At 40.9% G+C, this 21,085-nt stretch overlaps 1 protein-coding gene across 2 annotated transcripts in view; it reads right to left on the bottom strand.

Annotated features, from left to right (window-relative positions):
* Positions 1-9,372: 9,372 nt before the first annotated feature.
* F13a1 (coagulation factor XIII A chain) overlaps positions 9,373-21,085 on the bottom strand; it is a 170,823-nt gene continuing 159,110 nt past the window's right edge. For both annotated transcript variants that reach the window (XM_029484978.1, XM_021180809.2), the window contains exons 14-15: positions 20,066-20,202; positions 9,373-10,796 (exon numbers count right to left, since the gene is read on the bottom strand). In XM_029484978.1, the coding sequence (XP_029340838.1) occupies positions 10,643-10,796; positions 20,066-20,202 (291 nt within the window). In that variant the 3' untranslated portion in view covers positions 9,373-10,642. The remainder of the gene's footprint in view (positions 10,797-20,065; positions 20,203-21,085) is intronic.

Raw genomic sequence — 21,085 nt, forward strand, 5'->3', positions numbered from 1 at the left:
TGGAGGAGCTAGAGAAAGTACCCAATGAGCTAAAGGGATCTGCAACCCTATAGGTGGAACAACATTATGAAATAACCAGTACCCCGGAGCTCTTGACTCTAGCTGCATCTGTATCAAAAGATGGCCTAGTTGGAAAGAGAGGCCCATTGGACTTGCAAACTTTATATGCCCCAGTACAGGGGAATGCCACGGCCAAAAAGTGGGAGTGCGTGGGTAGGGGAGTGGGGGGTAGGGTATGGGTGACTTTTGGGATAGCATTGGAAATGTAAATGAGGAAAATACCTAATAAAAATATTTAAAAAAAAAGAACAGACTTGTGCTGTAGCATGCACAGTTTTAGCATCTGGCTTCAGATGGCAGTTCTTTCTATAATATTTCATATGGATATGTTTATTTTATTATATACTTACTACTGCTATGTATGTAACTTAACTGTATAAGTATGCCACAGGTTACTTATCCATTCCATTACAGCACACATTTAGGAGTAGAATCAGTGGTTCACTGTACATTGAGAATTAGTATATAATGGCAAAAATGGCTTCCAAAGGGGTTGATCCAATTTATACCGGCAGAGAACAAGGCCATCTTTTATCTCATTGTCTCAGCAGGATTCTTTGCTGCTTCTTGGTGTAACATAAGACCATGTCTGCCATGGTATTTTAATAGTGTGCTTTACTGCTAACAATACTGCTAAAGTAAGAAGAATAAAGCTCTCTTCTAGACACCTAATTATATGGAGCGTTAATTTTCAAAATCCAAGGTACAGTCAGTTTTATGTTATGGGCCCTTATTCTATGTGTAGCCAGCACTGGCAGAATAAAACATAAGAACTTAGAATATATAGCTACTGGATTGCCTTTAAATTAGACTCTTTAGGAGGGAGTTAGAATTAAAGAAAAAATGGTTGAAGTATAATGCCTTTTTTTAGACATTGAGTATCTAGCCTATGCTTTTTCTTAAGCTTAAATTTCCCAGCAAACAGCCTGCATTTCCTGGCTAACATTGCCAGCAGAGACATCATTGATGCTATTGTTTTTCATTGTGGAGGGAGATTTTTATTATATTATACCTATTAGTCAACTTTGTGTCATAAAAATATCTGGTTGATCTATATGAGCTTTTAGCATTGTGCACTCTATAAAGCTAATTGGGATATTACTGAAAAGACCCAGCATTTCTTTGTAATGATCAACATAAATGGCAGATTCCTTTATTGGAGTCATAATTTTTGAATTCACTGTTACAGTCATGACAAAAGAACAATACACACAAGCTCAACCTTGTATCTGTACTAGAATTCACAGACAAGAAGCACATTTATCAGAACCAGGCCACCATCCTTGGTAGTTCAGCCTTTATGCCCCTTTTGGGGGACAGTAAAATGCTTGGTGTTCTTCACATCTGAAAGTCTATAAAATATATATGTCCAAATTTTAAGCATAGATAATATTAACCACATGGACTAAAACCAGAAACAGTAAAGGATAATTGGATATAACATGCCATTATGAAAGTAGAGCTGCCAGAGCCTGGAGAGGTAGCTCAATTGGTAAATTGTTTACTCTGTGAACATGTGTACGACTGATTCACCAAATCCCTGTAACAGGATAGGCAGGGGATGTACTTGTAACCTCAACACCAGGGAAACAGAGACAGGGGCACCATGACTAGTCAGTCTAGTTAAATGGGTGAGCTGAGGGTCCCAATGAGAGACTTTGTTTAAAAAAGCTTAGGTGGATGAGTCCTGAGGTACAACACCTGAAGTTGACCTGTGGATTCCAATTGTACTTTGTATGTGTGGATAAATACTCATAGCACACACACACACACACACACACACACACACACACACACACACACACACACACAGAGAGAGAGAGAGNAGAGAGAGAGAGAGAGAGAGAGAGAGAGAGAGAGAGAGAGAGAGAGAGAGAGAGACCACTCACTCACTCACTCACTCACTCACTTGGTCTTTAATAAAAGACAAATATAAATGAAGAAGCAACATTCTAAATCTATGGTAAGTGCCATGGTCCTGACACAGAAACCTTTCTCTAAGGGTAAGGCTGTCTCTCTTGAGAGAAATTGCACAGAATGGTAGACCAGAAGCTCTTTCCATTCTGAGATTTGTTCATTGCAGAGGAGAACAGTAGAGCTTGCATGGATATATAGAGATGTGTCCTAGTGACCATGGGGACATCACTTGTCCTACAGTTCATAGACATGGATAGCCTTCTGGTTAGAGGATGGTCAGAGCCCTGGCTTCCCATTGTGGCTACCAGTGAACCCTGAGGACACCATTTCAAATGGCAAGACTACTCTTGGGTCATTGTGTCCACTAGGCTAAGAGTGTGACTGGTTTTCTACTCCTGAGGGTTGTTTCTGGGACATTCTTATTAGAAGCCCTGGGTTCTGAGCCATTATTAGGTTTTCTTAATACAGAAGCTGCAAATTTTAGATTTAAATACAGGTGGAACATTCTTAATGCAGAAATCCATGAAATCTGAAATGTTCCTAACTCTGGGGAAAAATGCTGACAGGGTACCACAAGTGGAAAACTCCACACTACCCAATTTTGCCTTATGGGGAATGGATGTATTGCAGGGGTGGACTATGTGCTTGACATTTGCAAGGTCCTATATTTTATCTAAAATCTAAAAGAAAATGTGAAAATAATGGCAGTAATCTCAAAACTTTCAAAATGATTTATGTATAATATTATTAAAAATATGGGTTCATGTTTTCCCTAGACTATGTATATAAGGCATATATGAAAAGTCATTAAATGTTGTGTTTAAATTTGGGTCCTACCTCCAAGATTTCTTCTGATATATATGAAAATACCCCAAAATATTAAAAAATTTAATTCCAAGCCTTTCAGATATAGAATACTCAAGTTGTATAACTAACATAAAACCAAATTGCTTCATTCAGTTGTTTGACTTAGCCTGTTTAGATGGTACAAGGAGAAAACTGAAATACAGATTCATGACCAGAACTTTAGACAGTGTGGTGATTTGAATAAAAGTGACCTTTATGGACCCATAGCTAATGGCGGCATTGAGAGGTTTGGCTTTGTTGGAGTAGGTGTGGCCTTTTTTGGAAGAAGTATGTCACTGGGGATAGGATTTGAAGTTTCAGATGATCAACCCAGTTCCAGTGTGACAATTTCTTCCTGTTGCCTGGTGATCTGGATGTTGACTCTTAGCTACTCTCCAGTACCATGTCTGTCTGCTTCCTGCCATCATGATAAACATCTGAAAAAGTAAGCCACCTTTTCCTTTATAAGAGTTACCATGGTCATGGTGTATGGTCACAGCAGTACAACCCTTACTAAGACAGTCTCTTAATACTTCAGTCTCAAATAAATTGGGTTCATAGATAAAAGATCTGTCATCTTGTTGAGGCTCTTGATGGAAAAGTTCTGTTTCCAATGATTTGACAAGGATAGTTGTTTTAGTCATTGCTCTATTGCTGTAAGGAGACATCATGACCAAGGCAAGTCTTATAAAAGAAAGGCACTTACCACCCATCTATCTCCAAAACTTTAACCCAAAGTTAAAGTTCCTGTCCAAAGAAATACAGAGACAAAAAGTGGCGTAGAAACTGAAGGAAAGGCCATTCAGAGACTGTCCCACCTGGCGATTCGTCTACCAAACCCAGACACTATTGTGGACGCCAAGAAGTACTTGCTGACAGGATCCTGATACAGCTGTCTCCTGAAAGACTCTGCCAGATCCTGACCAGTACAGATGTGAATGCTCATAGCCAATCATCAGACTGAACACAAGGACTCAGATGGAGGAGTTACAGGAATGACTGAAGGAGCTGAAGGGGCCTTATCTGGCATCAATGGAAGGGGAGGCCCTTGGCTCTGTGAAGGCTTGATGCCCCAGTGTAGAGGAATGCTAGGGTGGTGAGGCAGGAGTGGTTAGGTGGGTGGGGGAGCACCCTCATAGAAGCAAGGTAAGGGGAGATGGGATAGGGGGTTTGCAGAAGAGAAACTGGGAAAGGGGATAACATTTGAAATGTAAATAAATAAAATATCCAATTAATAAAAAAAGAAAAGCACTTAACTGCGGTTAAACCCTCAGAGTGTTGTTTTTATTATCATCATGGCAAGAAGCATAGCAGCATGCAGACAGTCATGGTGCTGAAGCAGTAGCAGAGATCTTACATCCCAAGGTAGCAGAGAGATAGAGGGAAGAAGGGAAGGATGGAGGGAGGGAAGAAGAGAGAGCGAGTGCGAGAGCAAGAGCGAGAGTGAGAGCGAGCGAGCGAGAGATAGAGATAGAGAGATAGAGAGAGAGAGAGAGAGAGAGAGAGAGAGAGAGAGAGAGAACCTGATATGGGTCTTTGGAAACTTCCCAGAGACACACCTTCTCCAATAAGGCTATACCTCTAATTCTCAAGCAGTTCCTCTTCTTCCTGATGAAAATAGACATGCAAATAGACAGCTTATGGGGGCATTCTTATTCAATTCATTGCAATGGTCACCCTTCACACTGTGACTGTTTTCTCTCTCATCTTCCAGTTGATCTTAATGGCATCTCACAAAATCTTGTTAAACATACCAGAAAAACCACAATTTAATAAAAAACATATTCATAAATGGATAGAGTCTATTACACTTGAAAAATCATGTTTGGTATCTTGAAATATGTGACGCCCTTTGTAGATAAAACATATATATCCATGTGTATTCTTTAGAAAGAGCTAGTGAGGTTAAAAAAAATTGCTGGACATTTCCTTAAAGTAAAATGTTAATCTATTTGCCCTCAGACTTCTTAGCTGAGTCTCCCAATTTCACAAATATTCTCAACAGTGAAAAACAGAACTTTCTACCCTATAACATGGTTTGGTAGACAGGACCTGGGGAAGATCAAGCAGGGGTATTCTGCTTTCAGTGTCATTGAATGCAGCCACTTAGTGACATGCATTGGTGAAAGGTTGCTTCGAAGTTCAAGATAGTTTATTGTCATACTAGTGACTTAATGGTGCTAATTTCAGCTTTGCTAAAAGCTACATGTGGCTTTTCCATGTGATTATCTCAGCAAGGGTACTAAAACCCAAAAAGTAAAAAGCTGCCACTTTTCCAAAACATAGGCCTTGGTCACATAGCTGCTCAGTGTATGGACTCCTTCTCAGTGGGAGGAGTAACAGTAAATTTTGGTCATTTAAAATCAGACTCCTAACACACCAAATCCTAAATCCGATTGTAAGTTCTTTTTCATGCTGTACTTTCCCAATAAATTTGCCCAACTTAGAAAAGAATCCATTCTGAGTTACAGGCACATTACATTTTTATTTTACTAACAGGGAATATGCCCCAGGAAGCCATTGTTAGTCTCAGAACTGATGAAGCATCTCTCAGGCGATTAGTAACTGCAGTTCTAGAACAGTGTTTAGTAGGAAAACAAATTGGAACTCCTGAGCTATCTCAATGGCAAGTTTGCAGGATGCTACTAAGAAATGTCCATTGCTCTGAATGTTTAGAAGACACTGGGAATGAATCCTTGAAATAGAGATGAACACCACTTTCCCAAAGCAAAAGAGATTCTCTAATCCTCCTCCTCCTCCTCCTCCTCCTCCTCNCTCCTCCTCCTCCTCTTCTTCTTCTTCTTCTTCTTCTTCTTCTTCTTCTTCTTCTTCTTCTTCTTCTTCTTCTTCTTCTTCTTCTTCTTCATTAACCATTCCATTCATTTATATCTCAACTGATATCCCACTTCCTGGTTACTCCTCCACAACCCCTCCCCCATCTCACATCCACCCTCTACCCCTTCCCTTTACCTCTATGAGGGTGCTCCCCCACCCTTCCACCCTCTCCTACCCTACCGCTCCAGCACCCCCTTACACTGGGGCATCAAACCTCTACAGAAACAAGGGCCTCCACTCCTATTGATATAATATCTGATTTTATAAAGTGAATTCTTACAGATACAATATAAAGTTTTTTGGTTTTAGTCTAGAAAGGTAGACATTCACAAATGTAAAGGTTCACATGAAAGAGTTGGGAAGTGAGGACAAGAGAGACGTACTTCAGAAGCAAATAATTCTCTTGGGTACCAAGGTGGAGAACTTTCTGGAAGGCAGAGGGATCATGGCTCTCTCAGCAAGATTATGGGCCATCAGGGAGTGGTCTTAGCTCATCATGTTTATCTGGCTGTCCCAATTTTACCTGCTAGAATCTTGTGTGTCATACTTTTACAAGTTTATAACACTCCCCTCCCAAACACATCACCTCCCATGTTGTCTTATACTAGGACACAAGTACACCCTACTTCCTATTCCTGAAACCCACCGTGTCATAATATTCAGTACCATACTCTTTTACTTTCTGTGATTCAGGCCTGCCACCCCACACCTCTGGCCTTAGTTCTGTTCCAAAACACAGCTCAGAAGGAACAATATTTTTGTCTTGGCAGTGCTGGATTCTAATCCATACCTCCATATCTTACCTTGATGTACTTTGCCATCTTGTCACACAAGCTAATTGTGGTCATGCTTCGTTCTCTCTCCCTCAGACAAACTCTTATGTGAAAAAAACCAAAAACCTTCATTTTGTTTTTCAAGTTTCAATTTAGGCTTCTCCTTCTTTGATCTTATAGAAACAAGAGAAGACACATTCAGGTGTCCTTTTGTCCTTCCCTCTTTATATTATTTATTTATTTATCTATTTATTTATTTATTTTTGTAGCATGTATGTGTTGCTTTGTTCTGCATCTCTGTTTTCATTTTCTGTTGCCTGGTAACCACTTTCTAGGTAGGGGGCATGCATTTCTCCTTACATGCACATGTGTGACTGGAGAAAAAGGATGGATAGCTGCCTGGAAGGCTGGATGGCCAGGGTTAGCTAGATGATAGGAAAGGCGAGTGCCTTGTTGGGTTGACTGGCTATGAACTTTATAGTAACATGGGATACACATGCATAATTGATGCCTTCCAGTTGGAATGCTGTATGTTTTTTTCGTTGCCAGAGAATCTAACACAAACTCAGTTACTCCTTGTATTCCTTTATGTATACATGTCTTTGTGCTATTCTGTAGCTCTTCAGCGTGAAAGTTAGTCTTTAGTCTATTTTCTTAAAACTCCAAGGAGATGACTAAAGGATGTACATCGAATGTTTGTCTTGAAGCCAAGGTTTGTTTTCATTACTTGTTATCTCCCAAGATCAACTCATCATGATTCACAGTTCCCTTGATCCTTCACTATAGAATAGAAATAGTTATGGTTGCTTTCTTTACAAGATTGATGAAGTATATGAAAAACCATAAAATCTGTGCTTTTCTATCTAATTCTATCTATTTTTCTATCTATCTATCTATCTATCTATCTATCTATCTATCTATCTATCTATCTATCTATTCATCATCTATCCATTTTGTAGATGTTATTAATGTTGACATGTTCCTTAAAAGAATCTTGTGGGCACATAATTATTGTTACCCTTATTCTGCCTTGAAACTCTGAACTCAAAGAAGGATTTGCTTAAAACCATCAAAGCTGAACACAGGGAGGAGCTGTCTCAGTCTCTGGTATTTGCAGAGACACATTGCTTTTTATCACTGTTAAAATACAGTCATTGAGAGACAACATTTCTCTTATCCAGCTTCAAAAATTTGTAGCAAATAGCTGAAGTAAGTTTTTGAAGTGGAAGTTTTTGGTTGTATCATGTGATGCAAACTACTGGTGTTTTGCTGATACCAGACACATTAGAAGACACATGATGTTTGGAAAGAGAGTATAAGTAGGACTCAATAGACAGTGATGGGGCACTTGCATAGCTAGTTTTGCAACACTTCATTGGTGTCTCATCTTTGCTTATCTTTACTTCTTGAGAGAGGCAAGGCAGAGAACTCCTGGTTCTGGTCACTGTCAATCTGGTGGAGGCCAGGCTGTTTCTGCTGGATTGTGCCACCACTGCTGATTCACATTTGGTATCCTGACACTACTGAACTGGACTGCTGGTCTCCTGACAAATGGGAATGAGAATCATCCCAAAGAACTACTTCTAAACAGATCCATATCCCCTGGTCCTACTTACCATCTTTTCTCCCCTACCTTTGGATGGTGGGCTAGAAGAGAGGCTCAAAATTTTTGAGAGCCCATATTAAAAGTAGGTTTTTTAAAAATCTAAGCCTACAGTTTACCTTTGATTCACAGTTCAATGGTTTCAGCCATGATTGATTGATTTGGGGTCTGTGGGAGTCAAGAACAGCTAGGGGAAGGTAGTAAATGCAGAGCCACTCACCTCATGACCAGCAAGTAAGAGATTGACTAAGGGACTAGAGTACCAGCATTTCCTCTGATGGCATGAAGACCTGTCATTGGACCTCACCTCCAAACGATTCTATCATCTCCTAGTAGGACCATGCAGAGGATTAAACCTTGACTACATTGACCTTTGAGAGACGAGATCCATACTACAAGATCATTATTGTACATTGTGATATCCAAGCTGTCAGTGGGCATGGCTGCTTCTAACATGAATGTGATAAATATGCTTCACCTTGAATGCCCTCTCCAGATCAGATGGTAGGTGCCACTTAGGACTGAGAAAAATTTTGAGACTCTATCTGAGTTGCAATTGTTTGATGAGGTATGCTATGACCATAGGTGCTCTTGAACACACTTTCTATGTGTTTTTCTGTCTTTCTTCTAATACCACAAGAGGTGCTCATTTGGACAGATGTCTATGCTGCCTGTTTGCCTACTCATCATTTTGTTTTGTGAAATTGTTCATAAGCAGATATCTATGGAGAAATTTCAATTCCTAGAAGCTGCTTTTTAAGCTAAGCCTGCAAACTTCCTTCTTCAGTGAAAATGGTAGCAATATACAGAAAGGAATGCTAATGGCAGCATCAACAACTATTAGTCGTTTTACCTAAAGGGCGAATGCAAGTCCTCCTACTCAGGGTGAGATATGCATAGCAGAGAGAGAAGAGCATTGCAGGCAGTTGTGTTTAGTCATATGTAGTGTTGAAAATTAACACCATTTACTTCTGGGCACATGTAATCAGATTAACTTTATTATAGGCATTGATTATACTCTCATTAATAACAACATACTAAGTTAAGCTGTTTTAAAGTTTAGCAAAATGCATTTCATTTGGAATTAGATGCTAATGCTGAGAGATGACTTCATGGAGTTTTGCTTATAGAATCTGCTGAACCTTGGGGGTTAGTACTAAGTTCCCAGGAACCTCTCAATGGCTTAGAAGTAAACCAGAGCATAGCTACAGACTAGAACATTCTGTTATCTTCTCTTCCATAACTTCCCTTTTACAGTCTCCCTCCCTCCCTCCCTCCCTTCCTCCCTCCCTNCCTTCCTTCCTTCCTTCCTTCCTTCCTTCCTTCCTTCCTTCCTTCCTTCCTTTTTCCTTTCCTTTCTTTTTGTTCTTTATTTTCCTTCATAGTCACCTGACCTAAGTCACTCCCAAGGCATTTAAATGGGGAATTCTAACTATAAATCTGCCCTACCAAGAGGTGCCAATAATCTTGTCTGTTGGAGCCTTGGCACATAAGGTAAAGGATTTGGGTGTCCTCTGTCCTTCAGTCAAGAGTAATGCTGGCCTTTTGCAAGGCTGAATCTGCCTTAGCTCTCAGCACTCAAGGGTTCAGACAAGGGCTTGATATAGGAAATATGAAGAAAAAGGGAAATCAGAATCTGTTTGATCTTCAACTGTCTACTGAATCTGCGAGTTTCTCAAGCTGTTTTTCTTTTTGACAGTGACATTGGGTGAATGTGATGACCTCAGAGAAACAGGTGAAGTATAATCACCAAGCAAGGATGCTAATTCCTTATTTCTCCAATCCCAAATCAGTGCCCTTATTTTCTAGTTCTCTTCCCAAGAAAGGGTTAAAGTAAGGTTATTCATTCTTGCTGATCAGGACACAGTGTGACACCTATAAAATGCACCATAAACTACATTATTTAATAGATCTGAGCACCGCACCTGCTTTCTTATCTCCTCTTAGGTGATTAAGTTCCCCACAAATGTAATTTGTTAATGTGGGGCCACATCTTCTCACAAGGTAATCTGTGAAATTTGGCAGGCGGTTCCTTGGCTGCAGGTGCAAGATGAAAGACCTTTCTCTGGCTTTGCCAAGAAGAAAAATGATGTCTTGCTTAATTCCTGGAAAAAATATTTTAACACAGAGTGTTCAACCTGATTCCAAGAAAGGGGAATAGAATTGTAAGGATTCAATTGACAACACCCTTTTCTTTGGAGAGTATGTTACCCCTAAATGACTGAGTAGGGAATCAGAATTCTTAATTGAGGCCAGGTACTGGGCACATCCCTCCTGCTCAAGGGAAGCCCTCTGATCTGTAGAGCTACAGCCATTTGCAATGATAAATGATGACTTTCACTCTTATGAGCTATGAAGGCTTAATTATAGCATAATTAAAGCTAACATTCAGATCCATTGGAAGGTGGAACAACTCAAATCTAACTCCCTTGTCTAATAGCCTGGTTGGAAAGGCGTGCCTATGAAATACATAGTATCTCTATGCTGGAATTGGTCTCAGTCTTCACACCCAAATTAAAGCAAGAGCTAGCTATGTTTTGCATTAGAATCTCCTTAGCCAAGACTGCAAGAGGCCATGTGCCCCAGCCCACTTGAGCCTTCTGGGAATTTAATTAGTAGGTCGTCTTTGAATCTGCAGATCCAGCTCTCCATACACATGTCTCAGGGAGTCACTGGTCATGCTGGCAATCAGCTTCCGATGGCCAGAAACCCAAGGCCGACAGACTTCTTCCCACTGCACAGTGGTGTTGGGCCGGATTTCACTGAAAACATAAAAAGCAGAGGAAAGGTTGGTGACCCCATTTCCCATCTTAACCATGGACTATGAAAACTTAGACCCGAGACACTTGTTCCATTTCTCTTTCAGCTGATGATGGCCATAGGACCACCCATTATTTCCTTTAGCCTAGTTGGCTGATTCAGCAAGTCATGACCTATCTGAGGCCCCTTTCTGAAGCTGGACACCATCAGCCGCACCAAGGATGACTTCTTTCGCCTGGCTATACTTTTTGATCTTCCAGAGGATGTAAGAGCATAGCTGAGCATCCCTGGCTGTGAGTGCCAGTTTAGTGCCAAGGCCTCCTCTGTGGCCTTGTCCACAGGACTGATCTGCTTTATCTCAACTTTGCTCCACATGTCCCCTCCTGGGGTTAAAGTCCTACTTGGACCTTCAGCAGACTTTGCTGAGGACCTGACTCTTGCTAACTCTCTTGGGATGAACCTTGCTCCCTTGCCAAATATCTAAACATGAATTATCTTGATGATACCTTACATTGAGTGTTAGCATTCTCTGAAATCCATATTTATAATTTAACTACCAGTGTGGGTTCTTTCTACCAATGTGTCTTTTCTCTTGCTTTCTTTTTGCTAGATCTGTAATCTATTCTAATAACTGAGAAGCATTTCCTCTCCCGTCTATGCTCAGAGAGCTTACGAAGTCTCATGGACAAACCTCCTTCTGGGGATAGCTGATGTTAGTGAGTCTGGGGGATACTTATGTTTCTCTTGGGTGCTTCTCACAATCCTTCCATAACATTCTGGAAGGAGAAAATATACAAGAGTTCATGTGTATGCAGTGCCTTAGGTACTTTAGACTTAAACCAGGGAGGTCACATTTCCAAGATTGTCTAGTTACCAAGTAGGCAGAGCCAAGGTCTGACGATGTACCTTCCATTCCCTGGTCTATAGCTGAATATTGTATTTCATATGATTGTCTGTAATAGATATCTTATATGAACACTGTGCTTACTTTTTCTACAAGTTGTATTGCTCTAAGAAGGCAGCCTTTGATTGGTTCCATATGAAGAGTTTCCTGCGAACTTATATAAAGAGGATTCCTGGTTTGGGCTCTCTGACCTTTAGAGATGACAAATGTTGGACTGCCTGGATACCAGGACAGACTTTTTCAGGGAGAGTGGAAGGGAAGAGGTTAAACAATACTAGCACAAAAGAGGGCTGGGAAGATGCCTAAGCAAGCAAAAGTGTTTGCCAAGAAGAGTCTGAATCCCCCAAACCTATTTCAAAATATACATACATACATACATACATACATACATACATACATACTAAAACTGTGGGTGTGGCAACTCAAGCTCACAGGACACTGAGATAGGGAATCTGTAGAATTGTACGGCTGCCCTGATTAGCCAGAAGAGTGAGCTCTGGGTTCAATGGGAGACTGTTGCTCAACATATAAGCTGGAGAATTATTGAGGTAGATGCTTGTGTCAACCTCTGACCTTTACATAAAAGTACATGTAAACATACACGAGAACATGCATACACACACACACACACACACACACAACCTTGTTCTTTTCATGTCAGAAATGACTTGATTCAACATTCAATTTCATAGATAATAAAACTGATGTCCTAAAGGAACTACAGAGTCACTAGCATCACAGAGTCTAATGGCCCAGAGAAGAGAAGAGCAGAACAGAAGTTGGAGATAGTTGTGAATTCTTTCTAGATTCTTGCTTGCAGGTTAGGTTGAATTTCACAGAATCCTAAACATCTGGAAGCAAAACGGGGAGCTTTCAACACACTGGAGCAGAAGAGCTGACTGCTTCCACCTGGAGGTTGCTTGACACAGGCTGCCCAGGGCAGACTTGCTCCAAATGGCTCACTGGCATGCTAGCATTGCTCTGGTGGGCTTGGAGCCCCAAAGGTGCAATAAATACTTAGTAATTATGGATGTTTAGATGTTATGAAAAAATGCACATTTTGATTATATAAGAATACCAAAGAAAAATACTTTTGGTCATAGCAGGGTTCCAAAATAAACAATATAGTATGCAGGGTTTATTTCATGGTTACAGCTGCTTGTCAGTTGGAGCTAGAGAGAGAAAAGAAAATTGGAATTAATTTAACACTTAAAACTTCAGACACTACTAGCTAAGCAATTTGCAGTGCCTGGTGTCTAGATGACACAAAAACTGTCTTGTGATCACAAACTTCTGAACCCTGGATTTGGGACACTTGGGTGCCAGACTGGACTGATTTGATTAGGGAATTTTAAACTCCTGTCTTGTCTGTAAAGTGGGCATAACACAGTAATAACCCCATAGAACTATTGCTGTGAGATTTACATGAAACAAACTTTGCAAACAGTCTATATCTTAGCAAACATCACAGGGAATGGAGTAGAAGATTCGGAAAGTATCAGCTGACATTTTTTTTTTAGCTGCATAAGATCTTTTATTTGCTTATATGATGACAAAGGATTTGCTCAGTTATAGACAGAAGGCAATAATCCTTACCAGATAAATTCATAGTGTGATGAAATTTTTACCAGATTATCATGTTATGGTAACATTGAGGCAAGGGCAGTCCTTGGGCTTTAACCTGACTTAGGGCTAAGTGAAATTGAAGGGAACACCACCATATAGCTGGTGGGTCAGTAACTATGAATGAGCACATCTCCTAACTGGGACTGCAAGCAAGTTTTGATGGCCTTAATGAGTAGGCTGGGTCAAACCATCTTCCCCTAATGGTGTGTGAGCCTGGAGGGCTGCTTGGGTCAGCACCATATGAGTATGGCTGTGCATAAATGAGTGCTTTTCTGACCATATGAGAGGGCAGGATACCTCACTTCTCCTTAAAGGGCATTTATCCTGGTTAATGGAAGGTAGAAATGGGAAGGGAATAAAGGAGAGAAAAAGGAATTGGCAAGGCATGATTCTGAGCTGTGCATCATACCCATCTATTCAGAGAGGAAAGTGTTCTCTCTCTCTCTCTCTCTCTCTCTCTCTCTCTCTCTCTCTCTCTCTCTTTCTCCTCTTTCTTCTTTCTGTTTTTTGAGACATGGTAGCCATGGATGTTCTACAACTGACTCTATCGATCAGACTGACTTTTAACTCACAGAAAATAGCTGCCTGCCTTTGCCTTTTGAGTGCTAGGACTGTAGGCATGCTCCACCACTGCCCGGCTAAAAGAAGGTGTTCTTATCAGGGTGTCAGACATACAGGGGCCACTTCCAGACTGGCTGAACCAGACAAGAATCTCACTGTTTACACCTTTGACCAGGATAGGAAGCTTGAGAGTGGAGCTAGGGTTATGGGAAAACTGGGATGAGGAAGGGTAATGGATGCCTTTTGAGAACAGAGATGTATTGAGAGCACCAGAAAACAAGTGCTTGTGCCCAGCAAAGAAGAACCTACAGCACCAAGAGATTTAGTAGTCAGGTCCACTAGTTGTCAAGAAAGGTCTCAAGGTCCAGGTCAGGCCCTTTCTCCTGACCACTTGGAACAGGCTGGAGACACAAAGTTGCTCTGGTGAAGCTTAGTTTGGGACTGGATGTATGTGGTAGGTAGGAATGGCCAGAAAGGAGCACTGCCAAGGACAGTCAGATGTAGTCTAAACGCTGCAGTCATATGAGTTCCCATTTGCCCTTGGGATTCCAGAATTACTTTAAACAGTTGTCAAAGGGAGAGAGACGTATGGAGGCATATGTCTTTCCTTGACCTTTTTAGTATAAAGTTAAACCATCAAAATATCACCTAAAGTCAGCAAAATAAAAATGTACATTCCAGATGTCTGTGCCACCACATGCTCTGGGACAGGAAGGGGATGAGCTCCGATGATGGTCTGAGTATGAAATGTTCCCCCACAGGCTCCCAGTCCCCAGCTGCTGAGGAGCTGATTGATGTGAGAGTGATGGCCAGTCCCTGCTTCTCTGCCACTATGCAATCCACTATGGTATGAGAAACACTCCCCACAAGCTCCCAGAATAAAGCCGCTGAGCCAAGGTGCCATGCTTTTACCTCCATGATGGACTATTGCCTTTGACATTGTGAGAGACAATAAATTCTTCTTCTCTAAGTGGCTTCTGTCAGGTGTTTTGCCATAGTGATGAGAAGAGCCACACATCCCCAAACACAGAATGACAAATGTTCTTCTCCCCCTGTACGTGGCCAGTGGATGAGAAGCACTGTGGAAACTCTCCCAATGCCCAAGGTATTGTGTTACCAATGATAATTAAAATGTCCGAATTGATTTTGTAGAAGTTATTATTTTCCTCTCTTTGGTTCTTTGTGGACGTGACTCTCCACATTATTTCAACCAGTCTCCAAATTATGAAACACACAATCTCTGTATAAATATTGTTTTCAATTTGCCTTTATGATTCAAAGCTTGAAAAATCACTGACTTCACTGTTGCTTATTTACAAAGGTGATTGAGCGTTAACCACTGAATAGAGCAAGAAGCTGGTTGGGAAAGTGAAGTGACCTCAAATTTATGGCAAGAAATGTTAGAAACATACCATTGTTATCAACATTCCCTCCACCTTTTTGTGGTCATTGCTTGCTCTGCCTAAGCCCCTTGGGCCTAGGAAAGTCCCTTCTGCCTGCATGTGCCCAGGTGCTCAGTCCCTAGTGTAGAGTGAATAATTCGATGTGAATCAGAGTCTATGGTATCAAAACATCTCTGCTGTTGTTACCCGGATCCACCCATTCTCTCACCTGAGGTTTTCCACATAATCAATGTCCTACCTTGCAAAAAAGTCACCCTGCTTCAGGCTCTATCGTGGACTGGTGCAATGCAGGAAACTACCTCCCACAGGAACAAAACCTTCAGCCTTGTTTCTTCCTTTGTGATTATTAATTAGCAAAACCATCCATATAGTATGTGTATGAATGAAGATACTCAGATATGAAAATTCACAAGTAGGGCATTTTGCTATGGATACATGCCTCACAGAAAGAAGAAAAATAGTTTTCTTATTTCAGCCAGTGAAATAATGTTGGAATAAACCTATTTCCTGGGTACTAATGTCATGAAGACTGATGCTGAGAAATGTGCTGAGCCATCGGGATGTACTGGCCATTTATCATCCTCAGCACATGCAGGCAAATGCAGCCATCATCACAGTGAGCACCTGTGGTGCATCCTCTGTCTAGCTTTTAGCTTCTAAGAACTTAAGTTTAATGTCAGCTCATCTAATTGGGAATTTTTTTTCTCTTGAATTAATTCATTGAACCTGATCATGTTTTTAAAGACAAAAATGAATCTAGGAGAATTACTATTTAATATTCTGAAAATATCAAATACAGAAATTTAAAAGCTGGGGGGTCACCGGGAGGCAGGAACTCTGAACAGCTGAGGTAGACGAGAGGCAGAAGGGCTGAGAGTGGGGATGGCAGAAGGTGAATCACCCCGCAGTAATGTCAGTTTGCACTGAGTGGAGATGGTGACATCGCAGTGCTCTCTGTATTTCTGGCTCTGATTGCCTGCTCACTAGTTCCTGTCCTCGGAGCTCTCTACTTCAGGCTGGAGAGCTCCTCTGTATCAGATACGAAGGAGACAAAGATCTGGGAAATGGATGAAGGTAGTGATTTCTTGACTATTAAGAACCTAGAACCCTATAGGGCTTATAGAAATATACAGGAGCTCAACAAGTTACGTGAATTTGGGACTCCTAGGTTAGATCTCATCAACATTAAGCACAATAGGATATTTCTAATTATCTGGCCCTATGGAAGTGAGTGTTGGATGCCTCCGGTATTAGTTGTATATGCTCAAGGCAGGAGGAAACAGAGAAGGTTATCAAGCAAGGCTTGAAAACAAATTCTTTTGATGCCATGTCACCCCTCCCCCATTCCTCTGTGTCTGACTCTGACGTACAAAGCTTTTCTTGCTTGGAAAGAGTCATACTCTAGGTCTGAGTTTGAGGACTAATATGGATTGAATATTCGTTTTTTTTTTTTTTCAAAAATACATCTATTTAAATCCCACCCATATATAATAATGTCTAGAGACAAAGCCTCTGTAAAGTAATTAGATGCGGTTGTGAGAATGGGGCGTTCGTGATGAGATTTAAGCACTTAGAAGAGAGATACAGCATGCCTACCTACTTCTTGTTCCACCGTGGAGAAAACCTGGCAGGGAGAGAGACAGCTATCTGCCAGCTGAGAAGAGAGTCCTCAACTGGAACCCAATTGCCTGGCTCTTGACCTTAGACTTCCCTGGCTTCAGAACTCTGAGTAATATATGTCATGTATAACTTCCGAGTCACTAGAATGTCTGATGAACACAGAAGTCTCCATCTGCCTGCCCTCAGCCCATCTGTCATGAACTTAGGTATGAGTTACATGTGTTTCAGTGTACTTTAAGCCTATGTGTAGGGAGGATATTTTCCTTATAGGGACCGGCTTCATGTTTCCTTTCCTTGATTTATCTAATAATACCAGATGCTAACAATAAGCAAATAATTCTTAGAGTCCACGTACTTTGACCTCTGTCCTTCATATGCTAAGTCACTAACTATGATGATCATCTTTTTTAAGGGATGGAGCAGCCATTTCTGTGCTGTATTAGTCAGCTTTCCATTACAATAATGAAGTGCCTGGCATAAGCTACTCATGAAGTTGAAAACCTTCTGATCATAGCTCATAACGTTCAAGTCCTAGATTGTGTTGCTCCATGACTTTGACCCTGCAAGGGAAAGTGACATATAATGGTGGAAACATGTATCAGAGAAAGTACTCCTATCTATCTATCTATCTATCTATCTATCTATCTATCTATCTATCTATCTCTATCTATCTATCTATCTATCTATCTATCTATCTATCTATCATCTATATCTCTACTTATTGATGTATCTCTCATCTATATAGCTATGTATCTATGTATGTATGTATGTATGTATTTATCTATCTATATATTATCAATTATCTAGCTATCTTTCTATCATCTATTTATTGATTTATCTATCATCTCTATCTAATCCTATCTATCTATCTATCTATCTATCTATCTATCTATCTATCTATCTATCTTCTCCTCCCCCACCAGATGTTTTCAAGTGGAACTTTATGGGTCACATATACAAACCCTAGCACATGTGTTGGCCTTGGTTGAAGTAGAATTCCCAAGACAGTCAAAGTGCAGGTACAACACAACTTTCTGGCACCCCAGAGAAATCTTGTGTTACTGAGGAGGAAAAATTGGATACAGCAGGCGGCTGTTCAGCAAAGAGAACGTGTTTCACTTTGCCTGAGCAATTCCTGTATCTAATTGGAGTGGGAAGGTGCAAGAATGGGTGAGGGAGACTCGTTTCTGACAGAAACAGGGCTATTGCTACTGACCTCTTCCTTTGGCTGGCGTTGATTTCTAATTTAATTCCTTTTCCTCTTGCAACTTTCTTATTAGCATAGGGAGGCTGTTATGGCTTGTGTTTGCATTTTTTAAAAAGCACTCAAATAATTTTCTCCACTGTGCATTGCATTTGCAAGAAGGCTACTTTGAGATGAAGGGATGTACAAGTTGTAAGCGCTGTTGTTGCAGAGAGCATTTTATGAGCTATAAAGGTGCTTCAGAAAGGCCTGGAACTTGTACTACAGCTCACTGAGAAGTATGACTTCTACCAAGGGCACTGGGAAAATTCCCAGCATATAGGTTCATATGGCAGTTTCCAGAGTCCCCCACTTCCTTTTCTATATCTTAGAAGGTCACTCCCCAGAAATGTGCTAGATTGATTGATGTTGACAGGGACTTATTTGTAGTAGAAATGAAAGTAATAAACCTCAAAGATTGGGATCCATTCTGGATGTCACACTTTAAGAGGATCACTGATAAATTGGAGTATAAAGAGAGGGAGGGAGCATCACATTAGAGGTAGAAAAGATGAAGTAAGGACAAGTATTTGATACCTGGCAGGGAGAATTAAGGAAGAAGAGAAAGCTGTTTGCAAACTGTTCGAGCCACCAGATGAATGAAGTGGGCCTTATGTTGCTCCAGTAAGGAATTAGGTAGAAAAGGGCCTGCTGTTTCTGCAGTTAGAGCTACCTGATCCTGGCATGAGCTACTGGGTGAGCACCAACCTTTTTGTTTGTTTGGGTTTTTTTGTTTTTGTTTTTGTTTTTGTTTTTGTTTTTGCTTTTGCTTTTGCTTTTGTTTGTTTGTTTGTTTGTTTTGTTTTGGTTTGGTTTGGTTTTTCGAGACAGGGTTTCTCTGTGTAGCCCTGGCTGTCCTGGCACTCACTTTGTAGACCAGGCTGGCCTCGAACTCAGAAATCTGCCTGCCTCTGCCTCCTGAGTGCCACCACGCCCGGCTCGAGCACCAACCTTTTAAAAGAGGCTACAGAGACAGAACTGCTGGCTGTAGTCTGGTGGTACTTGGCATTGAAGAGGCAGAATTCTATTCATATTACTACATAGGTGGAAGACTGGACCAAGTCTAAACTCTTCAGTCTCAGCTAAAAGAGCAGCAACTGAGGCCAACAGTTGTAGGCAGTGGCTGATGGTAAAGTCTGAAGGATGGTATTGGAAGGACAAACTATAAAAAGGGATGTCTTCACCATTAAAAACATTCTTTTAGAATTGGTTGATTCCTGGAGAGGTAGTGTGCTAAAATAATCTGAACTTGAACTTCAGACATATGCCACCTTGGCTCAGACTTACGACTCTTCTCACACGTACCATGGGAGCAAACCAGTCTATCTCTTTTTATTTGTTTGTTTGTTTGTTTTTCCAGACAGGGTTTTACTGTAAATAGCCTTTGCTGTCCTAGAACTCACTTTGTAAATCAGGCTGGCCTTGAGCTCACAGAGATCTTCCTGTCCCTGCCTCCCAAATACTGGGATTAAAGGGATGTACTACCACCACCAGGCATCAGTCGAACTCCTTAAGTCCCATATTCCTGTATCTACCTCAGTAAGGTAGTTTAAAGGACTTAATAGAAGTGTTAGACCCACCCTGTTTCTAATATGTCCACCATAAATAGTTCATTAAAAAAGGGAGAAACTTGCCAGATATTTTCAGTGGTATTAGATCTATCTATCTATCTATCTATCTATCTATCTATCTATCTATCTATCTATCTATCTATCTACCTACCTATCCATCCATGCATCCATCCATGCATCCATCCATCCATCCAACTATCTATCGATGTAAGAGATAGGAGAGGTAGAGAGATATAGATAGATAAATAGGTAGGTAGGTTGATAGATAGGTTGATTGATTGAAAGATAGGTAGATCGAGCTCTATTAGTTCTTCACTGCTTCCCTCCTTGTCCTGGTACTTACCGGAACATCTTTCTCTTGGGTCTCATCACTCCAGGACCATCCAAATGAATCCAGACATTTTGTAGTGTTTCTTTTAAAGGATTAGTGAACTCAACAGTCACAACCATATCAGAGCCAACCATGGCAGCACCTCGGACCTGTGAAACAAGTTAGATGATAGCACAGCTCATTAGCCACAGCACAACATTTCTGCTGCCATCTCCTTGGACATTTTTCTCTTGTTGCTGAGGTTTTACAGTGTGGTTACTTCTCAGCAACTCACCAACGAGAAGAAGAGAGACTGTTGCTTCAACTGAGGAATATCTAATGATGAAAAGATGTACTAATTACAATCCCACCCTTTTACTCATTATAAAACTTCATCTAATTAGAGCTGAGGTTAATAGCTATGGCCAACAACTGCTCTCTGCCAGCAGGAGACAAGAGTGTGTCCTGTGGAGCAACAGATTTCCAAAGTGAGGGTAGCCAAGGGAACTCTGCTTTTGGAAAGAACTCAATTTTCCTGCACAGGTCACGAGGGATTTTAGAAATGAAGAGGTGGGAAATATTTTAAGGGCTTGTGCTTTCTTGTAGATGTGCTAGAAAAATCCCTAAGGAGAGTCCTTGTTGGGGTTGAAGCAAAGGAACCTCCATGCTAAACTGGGTGCAAGAGGTTTCATCTGCAGTCATATCTGATTCCAGGAGGGAAGAAGTTCAGAAAACATGAGGTTATTTGTGGCCCTTTTACCTAGAACAGTCCCCAGACTATCAGGTGTTTGACAGAGTATCATATAAAACAGCTCAATGCTATTGATACAGTTATTTAGGTTATGGTCTTGACTGACTAACCCATTCATTTTTCTCTATTTTTTTTGATTTTTAATATTTTTATTACATATTTTCCTCAATTACATTTCCAATGCTATCCCAAAAGTCCCCCATAGCGCCCCCCCACTTCCCTACCCACCCATTCCCATTCTTTTGGCCCTGGCATTCCCCTATATTGGGGCATATAAAGTTTGCAAGTCCAATGGGCCTCTC

This window comes from Mus caroli, chromosome 13, assembly GCF_900094665.2.
Source record: "Mus caroli chromosome 13, CAROLI_EIJ_v1.1, whole genome shotgun sequence".
Taxonomy (NCBI): domain Eukaryota; kingdom Metazoa; phylum Chordata; class Mammalia; order Rodentia; family Muridae; genus Mus; species Mus caroli.